The following is a 19,263-nucleotide window of genomic DNA, read 5'->3' on the forward strand; positions in this document are numbered from 1 at the left end:
ATATATACTTCAACAACACCAAGTAATATTTCTATATTACCATTATAGTTTTTCGCACATGTGAGAGTGTGTGTCTGTTAAAGGTTTGATAAAAGAATGATTGAATACATAGGAAATAAAAACTAGTTAAAGCTAGTAACACAGAAACCTATTGTTGTATAAAATAACAATAAGGTCCAAGAAGGAAACAAAACTAAATAAAGGAAACTGCTACTTCAAAATTCGTATTTTATGTGAAAAAAATGAGTAAATATATACATTGCATGCAGACAAAACGGAAAGGTAAGACATATTCATATTATGGAACTCTTCTCCTTTATTCGTTTCTTTGAATATCTGAAGTATTGCTATTCAAACATAATGCAAAACTTGTAAACATATTGTTAATGAAATTTGTATTTTAGGGCCTTTTTACAGCGTTTAAGGCCGTGCTGTAACCTGTTGGATTGTACGTGTTCGGTGTTTGGCATTTTGTGAATGGCTGTCTTTCCACATAATCTCCTATCATTTTATATTAGTTTATCTTAACACACTAGATGGCATGCGGATCGCTTTTTTTTAATATTATGTAAATAAATTAAATTTTAAAAATATTTTCCCATTCCCCATTGCTTTTTAAATTACAAATTCTTTTCTTTCTTTATCGGTTGTAGGAAATGGCTTTTCGTGGTATGTTAATATCAATGACAATTGTGGTTGCTCTTTTAATACCTATTATTGCTGTTACCCAAAGTTCGAAGAATACACTTTCCAAAGATAAAAATTACGACCTTCGGTCGTTTTGTCTTTTTCTTGCCTTGCCAGGGCGAGAGCATGGCCCGAAAATCAGTTTGTTTATAAATCGGTTAAACACTGGACTTGATAAAGTGGGGGAGCATCTTTTCGGGATCAAGGAGCATGAAATAAGAATGAAAGAAGCGGACAAGGTTTGTTTCAAGCAAAGTAGTTCAGAACCAAAATGTGCCTACCAACGAATAGCAATTATTGGAAAGAAATTAACTGAAGACTTAAAACGTCTTGAAAATCATGTAAAAATGAACCCAAACTTTAAAAATGCTAATTCTTTGTATATCACACTTCTCTCCACGTGGTATATGGATGAAGTGTTCTTAAAACTAGATTGTGGTCCCGTGAATAAAACTAATCCACTTCCAGTTGTTCAGTGGAAAACAATGGCTAAATGGAGCAAGCATTTATTATCCAAACGAAACTTTTGCACGTGGTCAAAAGTTTTACACAAAACTATTGCAATAAACTTGCGACAAGAAGTGAAGGAAACCTGTGACAAAAAAGACGATGGAGTGAAAGAGCCCATTTGTCGCCTAGAGTCTACTTTCGAGTTAGTTGACAAGATAGGGAATCTTTGCTCCATGTTCACTGAAAAGGACTGGAGAGATGGTTCGGAAAAATTAACATATCTAAAATCGGCAGTATATATTAATTTCTTCAGTTTGAGGTCTAAAATGCCCCCAGAGATTAGCAAATTATACACAAAGCACACGTCAAAAGATGCTATAAAGAACTATCTTCATGTGATTTTCGAAAAACTGTATATCGATTTTAAAGCAAACGACCTTTCTCTAGCAAAGGATTTGTTAGATGTTTTGCCGAATTCCAAGGACCTTCCTTGCGATTTTACAGCCCAATTTCCATCTTTTGAATGGTTGATCTGTTCAACTGCAAAATCAATGGAGGAACTTCGTTTTTACATAAAAGCGTATGTTAATACAAATGGAAAAACTCGCCGTCAAAAATTGTTAAGGTCTGATATTGATCTCCGTGAGTATATCAAAAACATTAAAACGTCACAAATAAAAGAATTAGCAGAAAAAAATTCTTTCAGCTTGCAGGTCGTAGCAGCTGATATACAAAACAACGTCCAAGAGCGATTCCAGCAACTAGGGACCTACTTCCGAAATGTTGCCAACTATCAAAGGAAAACACTTAAAGGCGATGTCGAATACATAAGAGGACGTATCAAAATGTACCAGAGACGATTTGAAATTAACATTAAACAATTAACATATAAGCTAATCGTTCTTATAAGTACATATATCGGGACAGCTTTTGCAGATCTGCGTCAAGCAATAACAATGCTAGTTATTAAATTAGCAATGTCAGGAAATCCTTTAAAATGGTTGTTTGACAGTGGAAATGCTGATGAAGTTTTAGAATCCGCAACTGCAATAGCAGAATCAACTAGACGTCTATTCGAAGCATTGGGAAGTATAGTGCATTTTTACAAACTTCATAAATACAGTAAAAGTATTAGCAAAAAAATTGACAATAATCAGAAAATTATTAAATCTGTTAAAGACATCCTAGACAATGCCGAACGTATTGTAGACTCATCCGGGGATCAGTTTGAAGCCCAACAGTCGTATTTTCTTAATTATGAATACTTTCCACAAGTCACCAGGGAAGATTTAGTCAAACTGAATTCATACTGGGAGTTGTTTATTGGGGATATATGTGATGGAATTGCATCATCAACTAGCATAATTGCAAATGTGATAAGAGGGGCTACACAAACAGCATGGATATGCAGGGAAGCTAAAATACGAGCGTCACAACTAGTAGCAACACAAGAAGAGATATATGGCCTCCAATTTGTACTTATGGAAACCATGGCCAACTTAATGGGAAGTCTTACTCAAATACAAAGTGCTAAGATTTTAGGTAGTGGTGCAAAAGTAAAATATCCTGAGAAATTATCAATAAATAACATTAAAATTCTAATGGCCATTTCTTCTATGTCTTATGATATACTTCAGACCACCAATGTTGAGAATCTTTGTAATGAAATGGAGTATTTGGAAGGGATAAGGCCAACAGCATGTAACGGTTTGGCAACAAACATCGACAAACTCCTAGCACAAAGAAATCATAAATGTCGATACGAAGTTAAATACATGACTGTTACAACTAAAAAGTCCAGCAAAACATCAAATTATTCCTGGATAGATATGGAAAGACTGTATAAAGGTGAAATTGTTCCCTTCCAAGTACCAAACAGTAAATGGCTGATGGAACATGCCAACATTTTCCCTTCACAGATGCATCATAGTATTTTTCTTGCAGCCTTCGTAATGTATATGCCCATTAGAAGTGAAAAAGAACGTCATGTAAGATATTTAAGTATATGTCTATATTGTGTTAACTTCTTTGTACCTTTTGAATATATTTGTGATAATGGATAATGATATAAACACTTTTGATTTTCTTAGATAACTATAACGAAGCAGAAAATACTTTCTTTATAATTAACGGTTGAAATACGTGACATGAATGAATAAAAATAAACATATCACAGATTCCATTTATCACAAAAATGGCGAAGACATCAGTCAACAAATATACACATAAATCATTACCCCAAGGTTGTTTATTGTTTATTAAATTAATTACTAAGGTCAAAATCCACCTTACCCCAACAAACGTTGACAACAAACTAAGAGAGGATTCCAACATTAACTACATCGTAATGCCATTAAAGAGCCTTGATTCATCGTACATTGAGGGGTACGGAAGTAGATGTATGCAATCAAAGATAGACAATCCATACTCTACTTGTGGTCGAAATAAACGTCAAGAATTCCCAAAGATATGTCCAGTTTCACAGGGTGAGTTTTCAGTTTCTGAAAACCATACGAAGTGTAGAAAATACACGCTTTGAGCTACACCTTTATTTTTAAGCATAAAAGACTCTATGTACCAAGATTATTATAGACTACAGATTTTCACAAATGGTGACATTGTTTTGGCAAGTTGTTTTATTATTGACTACGTATTAGTTTAACATTCATGAAAACAACACACAGTTATATACTTTATACAGATTCTTTTATGTTTTACAGGTACAAAAAGATATGATGAAACATTGCTTCCTTCAGTCTATACCAAGTTTCACCTACTACTCGAAGGCTACGAAAACCTCCATATCAGTAAACCGACGACGGATGTTCCTGTACATATTGGTATTCGGATTTGTACAGTTAATCCTTTTGAGAGTAGCTCTTACAATCACGTTATCGGATACGCAGGAAGGTACATTTGTTTAATTTATGCCGAATAAACTTGACAAATGATATGTACCCGAAAATATGGGGCTGCTGGGAAAATTTTATTTTTCATTTTTATTACCTTTTATTCACTAGCCTAATTTTAGCTATTAAGATTATATTCATAACCTCAACAGTTCCAGAGAAGAAATATCATTTTAGTCCCAAAGAAATGAACGATTTGCAAGTTATAGTATCTCAATTCTAGAAACTGACGTGTAAACATTAAAATCCTGATTTCCCCTTCCCGTCCAAATTGATTTTACTTTTATCATTGTTTTTACTTTTTGAGGTTAGAGAGGATTTAGATCACCAAATTTATTTGGCCTTGTATGAAAAACAACTATTGGGCATAATAGTATTTGAATTTGATATATAGGTCTCTGCGTATATAAATGTATTGTAATTTTAATCGGGTATACACATATGAATATTCTGTTATGAAATAAGATACATTAGAGGAAATGTAATATTAAACAAATTTAATATAAGCATTTTGAATACCATGTGGTGACAAAAGGAGAAATGAATATATACAAAAAATAGTTTAAAACAAAAAAAAATACAGTCAGGCAAATAAAACGTACATTGTTATTTGCTTTAAATATTTATATATATAAAGATTGATTTCATTAACAGCTAATCCTTTGGTTTTTTTTTATTAACCACTCATACTATATTCTCAATTACCATGGCAAAAATTAGAAAAAAAACAACCAAAAACAATGAGATAATGATATGATAATTATAGATGAGGTTAAAACTGGTTAGAAATGTTCTCAATATATATACAAGTCATTGTTTGTAAAAGTATAGGCTGTTAGACGCAATATAAAATATAGTTTTTCCTTCCAGACGAAGTATTGGAAGTAAATGTTGCCCGAATGAGAAACAGTACTTTTCTGAAAGTACTCGCAAATGTGAACAGTGCCCTGTTGGTTCAAAAAGTTACTACAACAGTCTGTTTTGTGGTATGTATTTTTTACAGTGTTATTTCCCACTCAATACATTTGTGTTTAATATCATATACATTTAATAGACCCTTTTTTGCTAATGTAGGATAGTCAATGAGCATGCGTAGAGCATGCTCAATATACACTTCCGCGAGAAAAATTCTATTGTTCTACCCAAGCCCTACCTCGCGGAAGTGTACATTGAGCATGCTCACCAACTTATTACAAATGGGTTTATAAGACTCAACATGTTAACTTCCGACAGATTGTTTCGTTGTATTTGTAAGTGTCAGTCACTATAAGGCTCAGGCAGTGGGTATGAACAAAATCCACCTTTTTTAAAGTTTAATTTGACTGTTTGCATCATCAGATTAAAACTATTAAAAACAAGATTTTTCATGTCATTTTGGTAAATCGAGTTATATTTCATTTATGCGAACTGATAATGAATATTTTAGGGTAGATAACTCTATATTTTCTTTTACATTCTATTGAAATAACTTATCAACTGTAATTACACATAATTTTTTCATTGCAATAGCATTTATTTATTTCGTAACAAAATCAATTAAGGACTGTGTGTACACCTCCGTTCGTAAATTTGTAAGACGATGTCTTATCGATTTCAAACATTTAAAACTAGCTCTAGGGCTATATACTTTGTTTAACATAAATTGTGACATACACATTCAAATATTTTTATATTTTATACTTTGATTCTTTTGGAGGCGAGGTAATCGATATCCGGTTCCCCATCAGCATGAAAGGTCCCTTTACATACAATGATGCAGTCCAAATATGTCAACAACATGGAACAACTGTTGCATCTAAACAACTCCTCCTGGAAGCACGCAGTCTTGGGCAAAAATCATGCGATTGTGGTTGGCTTCAGGACTCGAATGTTGATTCTCTAACAAGCAGAAATGATTGTAATAAAAAAAAATGCAAAAAGACAAATGGTATTAGACTTGTTCACTGTAAAGCAGTATTCACCGCTTAAAGGGATTATAGTTTGCTTTTTATAGATAAGGATTGGGACATTTGTACTTTTCTTTAAGTGATTCAGTATTTTTCATTTATAATCTATTTCTGAAAAAAGAATGGCTTCGTATTGCAACCAAGCAAGTCAAGAAAAAATAAGTGCTTTTGAATATAATTCAGTTGGCATATAAAATAGAAATTAATAATGAAGATTTCCAGATTTTTTTAATTGTTTTCCTAGCTTTTTTTTTTCATTTATTCAAATAATGCTTTGGTTGGCATATATCTATATTTTATTTTCTCCATGCAATATTATTTTAAATTAATAGTTTTTTCCTGCTTGTCTTATGCTTCTTTGTATATTTTTTTTTTTTTTTTTTTGGTTGTTGTTTTGTTGTTTTTTTTTGGAGTTTTTCTTTCTGTTTGTGTTTGTTTTTATTTTTTTATTTGTTTTGTTTGTTTGCTTATGCGTTTTTTGGCGACTGGGGTTGTGTTGTGTGCTTTCCGGTTTTAATTTGATTTCCTTTTGTTTTATTTACAACCTCTCTTGTTTCTCAATTTGCTTCTTTTTTGTGTAGTTGTTTGTTTGCCTTATTTTTATTATTAATTTTGTTTTTTAAAGGGTGGGCTGTTTTAATTTTTTAATATCAATATCATTCTTCCTTCACAATTATTATTCAACTCCTTGTAGAAGTTGGTTGAGTTTTGTATTTGTTCCTCCTTCTCCTTTGTTTGTTTGGTTCTCTAATGTTTCTCTAATGTTTTCTTTCTTTTGTTTGTTTTTTTTTCTTCGTATTCTTTTGTTTTTGGTAAAACCCACTAAATGTTATCACCAAAAGTCGTTTTTTTCAATGAGACACAAGTCATAAAAAATCAATGTGCTAGAATAGAATGAGAAATTCACTTCATTCCACATACGAAAGCCTTCAAATAACACTTAAACGTACGTGAAAATGTATAGTCAAATAATACAACGATGATTCTTTTCTACTTATTTCCGCATTATAACTGTTCAATGACTAGTTTTGAGTACCTCTTAATGCTCATTGGTTGAATCACTGAAACATGTGTAACATTTATATACAAATAATTTATCTTAGACGTCTTGAATTAATCATCAGATGTTATACAATATGTTTACACTCAAATATATGCACTACTTTGGTTATTTTTTTTGTATAAAATCCAGTCTTATCTCTGATGAACCCTTCACTGCCAGTAAGCATGTATGTGGTGATTTGGTTATTTTTATAAAATCCAGTCTTTTCTTTGAGGAACCCTCCACTGCCGGTTAACATGTTTGTGGAACTTTCGGTTTTTTTATATAACGTCCAGTCTTTTTGTCGAGGAACCCTTTATGTATGTAGAGAAAAACAATTAAAAACGCGTTTACTTTTAAAAATTTGATAAAAAAATGTAAAAAAGCATATTAGATTTGATAAAAAAAAAATGTACAACAATGTAGTTTTTAGTTTGTTATATGTTTTTTTCTTTCTCTTCACAGAAGTTTTATTGCTTGCTTGTTCTGAAATCGATAGTTCTCGTTTACATTTGCAGTGTAATATTATTGTTTTTAAATATAGCTATGCATGCAGAATTTCATTACTTAAAAATGTATGTTTTTTATGTATTTGCATTTGTCATTAATAACTATTGAAAAATAAGTGCCAGCTTTAATTTTTGATATTTAATTCAATTTAGAGACATTAAAGCTGTCTAGTTCATGATGAGAAAATATTATCTTTCTTACATTTTCTCATGTACCTGATGACGAAACTTGAAAGTAAAAATCCCCTGTGCACCAAGCTGTGCTCGGTTCATACCTTTATTGAAAATGGTGAAACTTTTACATAACCTTTCTACTATATAGATTAAGTTATGACTTGTTTTGTTTTGTTTTTTGTTTTTGTTTTCTTTTCTTTCCAAATGATCAAATTCTCCTGGTTACTATTTTATTGTATATTTCAAGAACAGTATGTTGGGTACAAAGTTTAACCCCTAACGCAGCACAAATATTATATTGCCATTTGATTTGTAAGCCAATGTAACTACTGTAATGCTTTTATTTCTTCATTTAGTATTTAGCCAAAATAAACTATTTTGAAAACTGAAACACTTGATTTCTGTTGAATTCAAATTTGCATTTAGATAAGTACATGTCAATACTTTATATATAAATATTCAGAATTCAAATATACATTGAATCTTGCAACCGGACTTTCAGAAAAAAACGGTCTTCCCTTCAAACCGACTGTTTTCAAAATTCCCAGCCGATATACCTAAAAACCTGTTCGTTTTGTCTTTCATAGACCTGACACCCCATAACACCGTACATCGTCCGGTTTTCACAGTTTTAGTTAAATAATGCAAGTTAAGCAACTTCTCAATTCCGGTCGACCGGTCATTGTTCACCTGTAATAAATGTGTCAACACAACTGTAAATGATTACGTAATATTACGTAATTAATAATTCATTCACCGACCGTCAGTGGACAGATAATTATCGACAGTAGTTTAAACAACAAATTCAATCCAAACATCACATTCTGTCAATAGTTGGGTATTAATTGATGTGTACACACATCAGGCACTCAGGGTCATTTAATAGTACGATCTTTAAACTGTCAATTAATGTGATCTGTACCCATGCCAAAACAATCAAGAGGCGATTTTTTTAAACTTTGTTGGTAAGTAGTTTACTAAAACAATACAAAAAATTATTTACCACCAATAGCCCGCTGATGTTAGTACACATTTTTTTTAAAACAGTGAAAATTATTGTGTCGGCAGTACCGTTTATAAAATCAAAAATAACAAAAAGTGAATTAAGTGTACGTGTTTGTAAGAATCGTGCAAAATGGGAAAATTCACAAACATGCATGTCGAAACCTCACCAATCTGACAATGTAATTTCACTCGAAATTTATATAAATAATTTCAGAGAAGTGGTATGATTGCCAATCATACAGTCACCCACCAAATACCTGGAAACAAATAATAACACTTCTACAGTTCACCTTCCGGTCATCAATGATGGGCAAACTCAATTTGTAAAAAGAACAAAACAAATGAAGAAAAAAATATTCACTAAGAACGAAACTCTAACTTATGTAGTTAAACACGAAATGCATAACAAGGAATGTTTAAAAAAAAAACAAAAACAAAAAACACGGAATTACAGATTCCTGGTATGGTACAGGCAAATGATGTATGTTGAAGGGTTAATCAAGTTTGTGAGCACTAATCTCCCCCAACCAGGAACAAGGAACAGTGGTGGTAAAATATAATAACAAAACAAACTATAAAAAAATGAACATTAGTGGCACACTAGGAATAGAGTATCTTTGTTTAGAGTTAATTAATATCTGATTTATTGACAAAAGATTAAATATAAGAGTCAATAAAACATAAAAGATTTAACAATGATACGGCAAAGGTAACCCTTACGGATTAGTTGAAAAGTTTATTTAAATAGATTTCCAATTGCAAACTTTTGTCGTTAATTCAAAAGTAATCAAGGGAACCAAGGTTAAAGCATTAATCAAATGAATGTTATCCAGGGACAAAGACCAGATATGGAAAATAGACATACACAACAAAGAACATAAAGTCACCAAAATCATACATACAAAGTAACAAAAGCAAATGAGCAACTCGGATTCACTAAATACTGAGAGCATGGATCAGTTGCACCGGAAGGATAAGCGTCCTCTGCTTTTCTAGAAAAACCCGCCTTGTTGCTCATAAAAAGTCAAGTCCGGGTAACGCAAACGAGGAAAGGAAAACTATGACCCGTCGAATACATCCGTTTTCATGATGCAGATGAATACACCATAACTATCCACGAGTTCATAATGACGACCATAAAACTTCTCTAGTGATGACTTCAATCTTGTAGCAACGTAACCCTGTTTCAGAAGCCTATTTGTTAGAGTTCTCGCGCGATACAACAAGGCTGTATAGTTTTGGCATGCTCTGGCATAACGTCTGAGTTGTGATATGAACACTCCACACGCAGGTGCTGAAGGGATGTTGCCTCATATGAAAGGAAGGTTGACAATTCTGAATTAAAAGTCATCACGTTTGTCGTAAAGTTCGGTCAATAGTTTTCCTTTACCATCGATTTCTAAGTGTTGGTCAAGATATGAGTATGACTTCACAGTGTCTGTAATATCCATTATCTCAAGTTCTTTGGGTTAGATGCGATGTATCAAATCCCCAAAATTAGGATTGTTTAAAAATAATACATCGTCAATATAGCGGAAACTGATATTAAAGGATCTAGCCAAATGATATTTTTTTTCTTTTGGATCAGATCATCCATACAGTTAGCATTATAAGCGTGAAGGAATAGGTCAGCAAGTAAAAGAGTACAATTTGTTCCCATTGGAATGCCGACCGTTTGTTGACAAATATATTGTCGATTACAAATTCCAGCATTGTGTAAATATATTATTCTGTATATTTGGAAGATGATTTGGAATATATTTCTCACAAAGTAAGAGGAATCTCTACCAAGAACTATATATTTGTATCTAGGTGTATCATCTTTTTTTGTATCAACGATGCATAATGTTTTTTAGTCGGGATTTTAACTGAGGATGGGGAAAAGAAGTATACAAAAAGCATATGTTTTAATGCTATTATATTCAGATAATAGTCTTGAACTGTTTTTTTTTCCAAAGGATCTTTCAAATTTTCCATGATTCACATTGAGTTAATACCACTACGGGGGTAACAAGTGTTATTGTAGGACTGTATACCCGCTTTGACAGTTGTGAGTATAGAAGTTAAAAGTTTTAGACGGTAAATCACAATCATCGTCCTTGGTAGAGAGATCAAAATGGGATAGCACAGATTTATGGTTTTTATGGTTTTCTACAATCTCTTCTTTGGAGAGTGCGGTAGCAGTAAAGGTATTATCACTGCTAATTTATTTCTACGCCCCTCCGATAATAAACACCGGATGGAAAACGTTTTGCAGACAAAAACAATGTTGTTTTGGGCTTTGTCTGCTGGTACGACAACATATTTGTCATGTATAGTAGACAATGTTTATGCTACACCGGGGTCTTTAAAAACTGATGTAGCCTTGGCACTGTCTGACCTACTTAAAGCTTGCATTCATTTCATAATTAAATACCTCAAGGCCTTTACCCACTCTGACAGAGAATCAATGCCTTCTTGTTCTTTTTTTTTTCATTTTCTTACATAGTCCTCCGCTGTATCCATAAGAACTTTAAAGTTGTAATTCCAATTTATGGAGCGTGGTTCACGGTACTTGGAACCTTTAAAAGGGATATTACGCAGAGATTGGTTTTCGATGATTTTTTAATCTCTCGTAACGACGTGATTTGAAATACCATTTTTAAATGGAAAGCTTTCGCAAGAACAGTCTGCTTGTTTAACCTTGAAGTCCTCAATCTCGAGGTTCTGCAATAGCCTTTTATAATTGAAAATTTTGGATGCAATGGGTGAAGTATAGGAACATGAAATAATTGGTATAGATTCGTCTTTGAAATATAAGAAAATTTTGTTGGTAATGTTTTTGTGATGGAGGATGTTAGTCAAATTAATTGCATTTGTACCTTTGTTTGGAAACGGTAGTGGAAGCAATGATCGTTTTTCTTCATCTTGACTTTTCAAAAAAAATGGTTAAAAAGAGTCTGAGGAAACAAATGTCCAAGATGATGGCAACATGTCTGCATAATGATGAGGTGGGGTTGGAAACAGGAGTGACAAGACTTGTTTTGTAAAGGAAGTGTAGTATAGTGAGGGTATAGAATAAAGTTTGAAACCTGCAAATCCACAAAAAGATAATGAAAACTGTCTTTATAAGCTTTTCTTAAGTTAAGTAGCTGTCTTTGTAATATTCATTCAAAATCTGAAAAAAAGTGATTTCCCCCTAAAGTTTACATTTTTTTAATTTGGTAATTCAGTTGTTTTATGGGTCTTTATCATGAAATTTGTTTGAATCATTCCAACCTAGTGTCATTTACAGAGGGAATTTTGCATTCTACACTGCATTCTATATTTTTTTTGATCTCATTAGTACACGGGTTTTATGAAAAACCGAATGTTTATATAAAAAAAAAATACACATTCTTTTGAATTTTTGTTAAGTTGCTGTATATGTAAATGATTTTAGTAATTCGTTAAAATCTGTCTGTTCTAAGGAGATAATTCAAATTGAAAATCCAAACGTTTTTATTGTATTCATTTTCTTTATAGAGCTATCTCCCTTAATTGTGAATTCTATAGTTCTTATATGTAACTGTTATCTCATAAAAACAAAATTTATATGAAAAATCACATTTTAATTTCGGTTAACTATAATATTTGAAACGAAATATCAAAAAAGAAACATGTAGGCTTTTCAATCATGAATCACATTTTGCCTGATTCTTATCTGAAGTGCTACTTGAATTCAACAATGAATGCGTTAATGTATCATCAAAAACCAAAAAAAAATCATAGATCATTAATTTTGAACAAAAGTAAGAAAAAGTATAAATTTACGGAATAACATGTCTCACCTATAGACGAAATTATGAAAAGAAAATACAAATTTGTGCAGGGATGGGGTACCATTGATAAAAACACAACTCCTTGGTCAACCATAAATAAACAGACACGAACAACAAGCATTTGAAAAGTTACATCAATAATATTTTATATAATAGGAAATGAAGATACATAAGTCGCTGTAGTGCCTACTAGAAGAAATTAAAATGTTTGTTAAATGCACATATAGATCCACTGTAACCAAAACATTCTTTTCCCTGTAGTAGGACTGAATAAATGCAGACTTTCAGTTTCAAACTTTTTTGGTTAACACTGGATCTCACTATAAAATAAGTGGCAATATAATGAAAAAAAGCTATTCTGTTTACAGAATAGCCTTCCAGGCTTTTTTGTGCATTCGTTTCTCTATCGTTACGTTTTAAATTACGAACTAAATGCACACAATTTACAATATGAATTTTATATTATTTAGTGTTCTTCAAAATGTTTGATAATTTGTTTTCCAATTATTTCAGTGGGCAGAAATAAGGTCTTATGGACCCTCATCCTTTGGTACTATACTATTAAAAAAGAGTCCCTGAATATGTTTATATAAAATTAGTACATATTAAAGTAATACTAACATTTACGGATATGAAAGGTGAAAGAAGCTATTTCGTAGAATAAATCACAGCTATATCCTATATCAACGTTACGACTTGGTACACTGTTCATAGCTAATGTCAAGATAAACAATCGAAAAGTGTTGGTTAAGTAGTACACGAATGCACGGATGTACATGAATCCAGAACAAACAATCGTCTATAAAATTTTGATCGAAAATTCTGATAGATTCTATTGTTTTAAATTTTCGATTTTAAAATGTACAACACACACACACATATATATATATGATTTTATAAATTAATATGCCTCTAGCGAAAATAAATCGGTCAAGTTGTATCGGAAACGCGCTTTTGTACATCAAATTTGAAAAAAAACTTAGTCATGATTATGTGTGTTTCAGATTACACATGAAACATAAATCAGCCGATTTGTAAAAGCAGTGTATCGTCATATGTATCTTACTATTGTAGACTAGGTAGAAATTTATTACCCAGAATTACCGTATAACAGAATAAGAGCATCACATATTATGCAGAAATTATGGTAGGGAACAAAAGACAAAATGCTGTCGATAAAATCTTATCATAAGATATCTAAAATGCAAAAATTACATACATATATGTTTAAGTGTCAGTAATTCGAGGTATGATTTTCATAAATTGAATTGTATTTTCATCTTAAGGGGAGATAAATCATTATATTTATCTAGGGTTACAATCATTACAGTACAGAAGAGCCAGATCAGACATGTTTTATTTAATATTACCATCATTACAGTACAGAAGGGCCAAATCAGACATATTTTATCTAGGGTTACCATCATTACAGTTCAGAAGGGCCAGATCAGACATATCTGTGGTATATAATATTATTATGGTATTTACAGAGATGAATGTGACAATATTTTTCAAATCAGAAAGTCGAACACTAGCGGTAATAAAAATAAGATATCTAAAACACACTGCAAAACAAATAAAAGGAAACTGATTTTTTCCCATTGAATTGTAGAAAATGTGAAATTCACCGTCTGTATCATGTGTAGGACCTTGAAACACAACATGTTTAAGAGTTCCTTAAATATTCATTGGACAGCAATCCAATATAATTTGTACTTGACTTTTATAGGCCGGCAGCAAATATTGAAATTAAAATATTATTAAATAGGATCAGATAATGTAAACAAGGTAATCACTGTATACTTTGGCACTTCTCAGATGAATGAAATGTCAAATTGTCTTCAATAAACCGTTTACTCTTTGACAACATTTTAAAATTCATTTTTTGTTTTGCATGGCTTTATTTTTTGTATCAATTTTTCCTAACTTAAGCGCGTAAAACATGAGACAAACCCAATTTTTTATTCTGAAATACGGAATTCAAATCCATTTAAGAAAAAACGCGAAAGATGAATGAGTCGTGATTTGCTGAATGCACACATTTTCGTTTCCTATCGAAATAAAAACTATCAACTTCAAATAAAATAGAAAAGTCTATTTATAAAAATACATATTTGAGTCGGAATCGACTGTGATTGGACATATAAAACGACATTAATATATGAATATTCAAAATATATGTTTAGGGATATAACATCAGTATCTCATATACTGTTGACTTATTGTGATTTAAATCGGTAAGTTATATTTTTAAAGAGTATATGATTAGGTTTTTTTTGTGTCTGTTAAAAAAACATTGTTTCAACATTTTTAATATATTGCATGTGAAGTGTTGAATTATCAAATTTTCTTTCCTTATTCACATACACTGTAAACAGATCTAAATTTTGATTTTATGCATGTTCTTTTTTCAGTTGTTATTATAAGTCTGCTGAATGCATGCTGAATGCATGTAAACTTGTTTTGTACGTAACATTTCTAAGTATTTATCAGTGAAATAAAATATCGGTTGTATATATTTTACCTGTATGAAACCCTCTTGAATTAACGAAAACATGTTTTCAAGAAAAACGCAATGAAGCTCATCATACTGTTGGCACCGTTGCAATTATATGTGGGCTACCTCATAAACAGGACTCGATCCTTGAACTCTTCCCAGAATACCATGTTTTGGAGAAGTCAGTTCGTAAACTTGATGCAAAGGTTACTCGATATTGTAAGTATCGCGTAGGAATAAGGCAAATGTAAAAGATATAATGTGAGACTTGCATTTGGTACATGTTCTTGTGGGAGGTGATATAAAAGTCCGTTTACTGAAAGAGTTTTGCTTTTGAAACCAAATCATTTAAATCAAAACCCGAATTGAAATATTTTGTTATTGGTTACTTCATGTTCCTTGCTGTATGTGTTTTCTTTCCTTGTCAAATCGTTATCTCTTGATTTTGTAATTTTTATTACCAAGCTTAACCCTGTGCACTTAATTCCCCATTAAATAAAAACAAGATATCATGCAGATAGAAGTTTTGTACAAAATAGAACAAAAACACGATTGTTTATTTTTCTTCTAATCTGACTTGAAATTAAACCTATAACATATTTTTGAAGTATGACAAAAATGTAAATTTAATTGTTGTAATTACATGGCAGTAAGATTGTATACGGAATAGTGCTCTGTCATAATTTTATATTGTGTTATGGTTTAAGATGTATGTGACCAACCACTGAGAATAGGGCGATGTGTGTATCATAGCCTTAGATGGTTTTATCACTTTAAACAAAGAACATGTAAACAGTTTGTGTTTAGAGGCTGTGATGGAAATGACAATAATTTCAAGACAAGGGATGCATGCCTGAAAACATGTTACAACGAGTACGAGTCAGGTAACTCCTTTACTATAAAAGCACAAAATAGGATAAAAGAGAGACAGAATTAAAATGATATCTTTTTTGTTTAATATCATGTATCCTCATAACTAGGTTTGTAGAATACACACTCGAGATATGCACTTATAACATCACAAATTATGCACAAAGTATCCCATTAAATTGAATTGACTAAACTGCAATGGATAAAGGTTAGAAATCATAATTAGGAAATGATGTTGTCTCTGGAAATACAATGCAACATATATATTACAAGTACATATTCATTTAATTTTTATTGCACACAAAATCATGAATTTATAAATTAATAACATTTTTTTCTTTACCTATTTCAGATTAAGTATCCGAAGGAACTTATCTTCCTCATTTTAGCTGTAAGGAATATTTGCATTGATATTGACGGTTCAAATTAGTATAAGAAGCATAGAGTCATATTGGTAGAAGCCTTTACTATATATATGTTTGATATAAATAAAATTAATTGACTATCTTTTTCTTTTATAAGAATAGAATATGCTTTATAGCTGAATTGTACATCTGAACTGTGCTTTCATTTACGTCCTTAATATGGTATAGTTTATAATTATAAAAGGTAAATATAAAGGAATCACTTTAGTTAAAATTTGAGCGATTGATATTCAGCTAGAACAAATATCAGATAATATCTATCATCTTAAACCAATACATTTAAAAAAGAACGCATGTGTCGTACAAATGAATGAATGTGCGCAATGATATGGGTAGGAACCACTTTCCACTGTCAACTTAAAAAGATATATATTCATCTGTATTTTTCTGTGTCATTTATAAATAATATAATCTGCATATTAAGGTCGAAATAAAACTAATGACAGATACAGGATTTTAACAATAATTTCGGTTGAACTTTGCAAGTACAAGTTACACTGTTGTACTCCTCGATCTCTCGCTGTCAGATATTGTTCACGGTATTATGCCCTTTATTTAAATGGCAACAATGTACAAATTCATTTTACTTTTGGCATTGTATATTATACAGGTAACTATTATTTGCATACATGTACAATAAGCGAGTATCATTGCTTAACAGGAACCACCTAAAACATGAATATTGTTTGGATAAATAAGAATAGATATTGAATAAAATATCATAAACGATAAATACACTCTTTTATTGAAAAGTGGTGATAAATAATTACTTTTATGTCTGTACAATATTACCAATGAGCTAGTCATTCACTTAATGTCAAGCGACGAACGTCTAAACATCGTCAGGTCACCACACGGACTTCAATGATGGACAAAACCATAAAGTAAGCTGTAAAAGGCCCAAGAAAAAAATATGTGAAACCATTCATAAAAGATGAAAACTGACCTTAACTATAAGAAAACGTAAAATGAATAACCGTGAGCATTAAAAAAAAACCTAACACTAACCCTAACTCTTACCCTAACTCAAACAACAACTTTACTGCATGTTCCTTGCATGGGACGGGCACATTAGGCGTGTTTGCGAGCGCCCAAACCTCCTCTTAATTTAGACACTGGTGGGAAAATACAACAATAAAACGAATTATGTTGAATCACGTGCTTAATTACAAAGTTACTTTGGGCTACATGTCAATGCTTGCACTTTTCGAACAAAATCAGGCGGCGGATATTTAGAAACCTAATACTTTCAACTTAAAATGGTAGATGGTACAGTACATAATTATTACAATATATAAACTTAAATCATATGTATATCCTTTACCATAAAAAAGATGTTACAAAAATGTGATAAAGCCGTCCCGTGGGATGAACGGTCCACTCTCCTAATTTCTCTATTTTCAAAGCCGCATTCATATTTATCATCTACCAGTTCCGTAATAAATACTGGTTGTTCATCTCACTAAATTGATTTGTCATAAGTGTTTTATCCAATACGATACTATTTAATTAATCAATAAAGTAAAACTTTGTTTACTACTGTTGTGTGTGTATATATCACACGTATAATTTCCCAATCCCCGTTTCCCGTTCTTTATGCCCCATTCACTTAGTGTTGATCCAGGTCGTGCATTTTCAATAGCAAAATAGTGGTAAGATTGTATTCTAAGAAAAGTGGTAGACTTTTTATATGTATTTTACTTGTAGTGGCTATATCAGCATTCCGTTGCAAATCCTCTTATGGCATATCCTATAAAATCAGACGGTGTCCTTCGAAAACACGTACATTTACATTATTTGCAAATGTTTGCGCTCTAAAGTACCTTACAATGATGTATATGTATCAAATGGTCAACGAAAGCCTTATTTTAAAGACCGAAAGATCAAGAGTGTTAAGCATATAAAATACATGCATCGATTCCGGAGTTTGGATGTAGCATAGACTTAATTATATGGTATATGCTGTGGGATACTTTGAATATGCCAATAGAGTACAACAACAATTTGAAACCATTTGATCGTGATAGAAATGATGTATGCAGCCATATGTGATGGAAATGTCTTGTGCGGAGTTAAACTGTCTGTGGAACACGCGCTTTATAAGTCAACTAAACAATTTTCACAAAAGGAGTCTACAAACCAAATGATGTTGATGTAAAATGTCGTTAAACATGGTTCAAGAAAAAGGATATCAAGATTGTAAAGATAGCAAATTATTAGAATGCACTGCGCTGGTATGCCTTACATTCTTACATACAAATACAAAAGAAATTTGGCTTCCACTATACAGATGTCAGTCGCTAGGTTAGAACGCATAGACCGACCAATGACGTAAGGAGGATTCAGATAACAGCAGGTATCGTTAAATCAAGGGATAGGGCAATAGGTGGATTGGTACGGTGCAAGATATTTGCAACCAATTCAGCCTAAAAACGTTAATGGATGCTACATAGATGCCAGTCTTGTCTTTCAGAACAGTAGGGAATCTAATGAAAACAGCTCGATTGATGTCCAGGAGGATCACCATACGTCCATGTATTGCGCAACGCAAATGCAGATTGACGTGATGAGGTTTAATGTATGGACATTGAGAAGAGTGTACTGGTCTGCTTACGATCGATCTTCTTGAATGTCGCATGACTAACATACTTTCCCAAAAGAACAGAACTGACCTGACTTAAAAAAAATGAATAACAAAAAAACCAAATCAGAAAATTCCTATTGTTCCCTCATTAACCATCTGGCTTCCGAACTATTAGAGCTTTAATCTACTTTGTAATTGTAATCTCATAACATAGGATCACCAGTATCATCTTTTATGGTAAACCGTTATGGCAATTTGTAAGTACTTAACTGTTATCAATTGAAAATTATAGCCGCGTCACGAATCTTTTACATTTCTTTCAAACTTTTTCCGTACAAATCATAAGTTGTTTTTTTTTAAAGTAT

At 31.9% G+C, this 19,263-nt stretch overlaps 1 protein-coding gene and 1 long non-coding RNA gene across 3 annotated transcripts; both read left to right on the forward strand.

The window, feature by feature from the left end:
• Window positions 1-224: 224 nt before the first annotated feature.
• On the forward strand, window positions 225-8,110 carry LOC148606130 (uncharacterized). Of its 2 annotated transcripts, XM_088546094.1 has the most exons (6): window positions 225-282; window positions 654-3,125; window positions 3,413-3,623; window positions 3,858-4,047; window positions 4,917-5,032; window positions 5,743-8,110. In XM_088546094.1, exons 2-6 carry the CDS (start codon window positions 657-659, stop codon window positions 6,012-6,014), a joined length of 3,258 nt encoding a protein of 1,085 aa, XP_088402220.1. In that variant the 5' UTR covers window positions 225-282; window positions 654-656; the 3' UTR covers window positions 6,015-8,110. The 2 variants fall into 2 exon arrangements, with proteins under 2 accessions (XP_088402220.1, XP_088402221.1); XM_088546095.1 differs by lacking the exon at window positions 3,413-3,623 and having other exon boundaries at window positions 5,743-5,884.
• Window positions 8,111-14,643: 6,533 nt separating this feature from the next.
• On the forward strand, window positions 14,644-16,394 carry LOC148606131 (uncharacterized). The gene is made up of 4 exons (XR_015915225.1): window positions 14,644-14,759; window positions 15,089-15,238; window positions 15,727-15,903; window positions 16,242-16,394. It is a non-coding gene; the product is annotated as an uncharacterized LOC148606131 (long non-coding RNA).
• The last annotated feature ends 2,869 nt before the right edge of the window (window positions 16,395-19,263 follow it).

The sequence above is a fragment of the Perna viridis genome, chromosome 9, assembly GCF_037379345.1.
Source record: "Perna viridis isolate PV_CMFRI_1.1 ecotype Kerala chromosome 9, ASM3737934v1, whole genome shotgun sequence".
Lineage (NCBI taxonomy): Eukaryota > Metazoa > Mollusca > Bivalvia > Mytilida > Mytilidae > Perna > Perna viridis.

Bases quoted from the DNA above. Each gene is read 5' to 3' on its own strand.
- LOC148606130 (XM_088546094.1), top strand. From the start codon at position 657: ATGGCTTTTCGTGGTATGTTAATATCAATGACAATTGTGGTTGCTCTT. The intron at 3,126-3,412 runs GTAAGATATTTA...TTAATTACTAAG, and splicing joins GAAGTGAAAAAGAACGTCAT to GTCAAAATCCACCTTACCCC. The intron at 5,033-5,742 runs GTATGTATTTTT...ATTCTTTTGGAG, and splicing joins CTACAACAGTCTGTTTTGTG to GCGAGGTAATCGATATCCGG.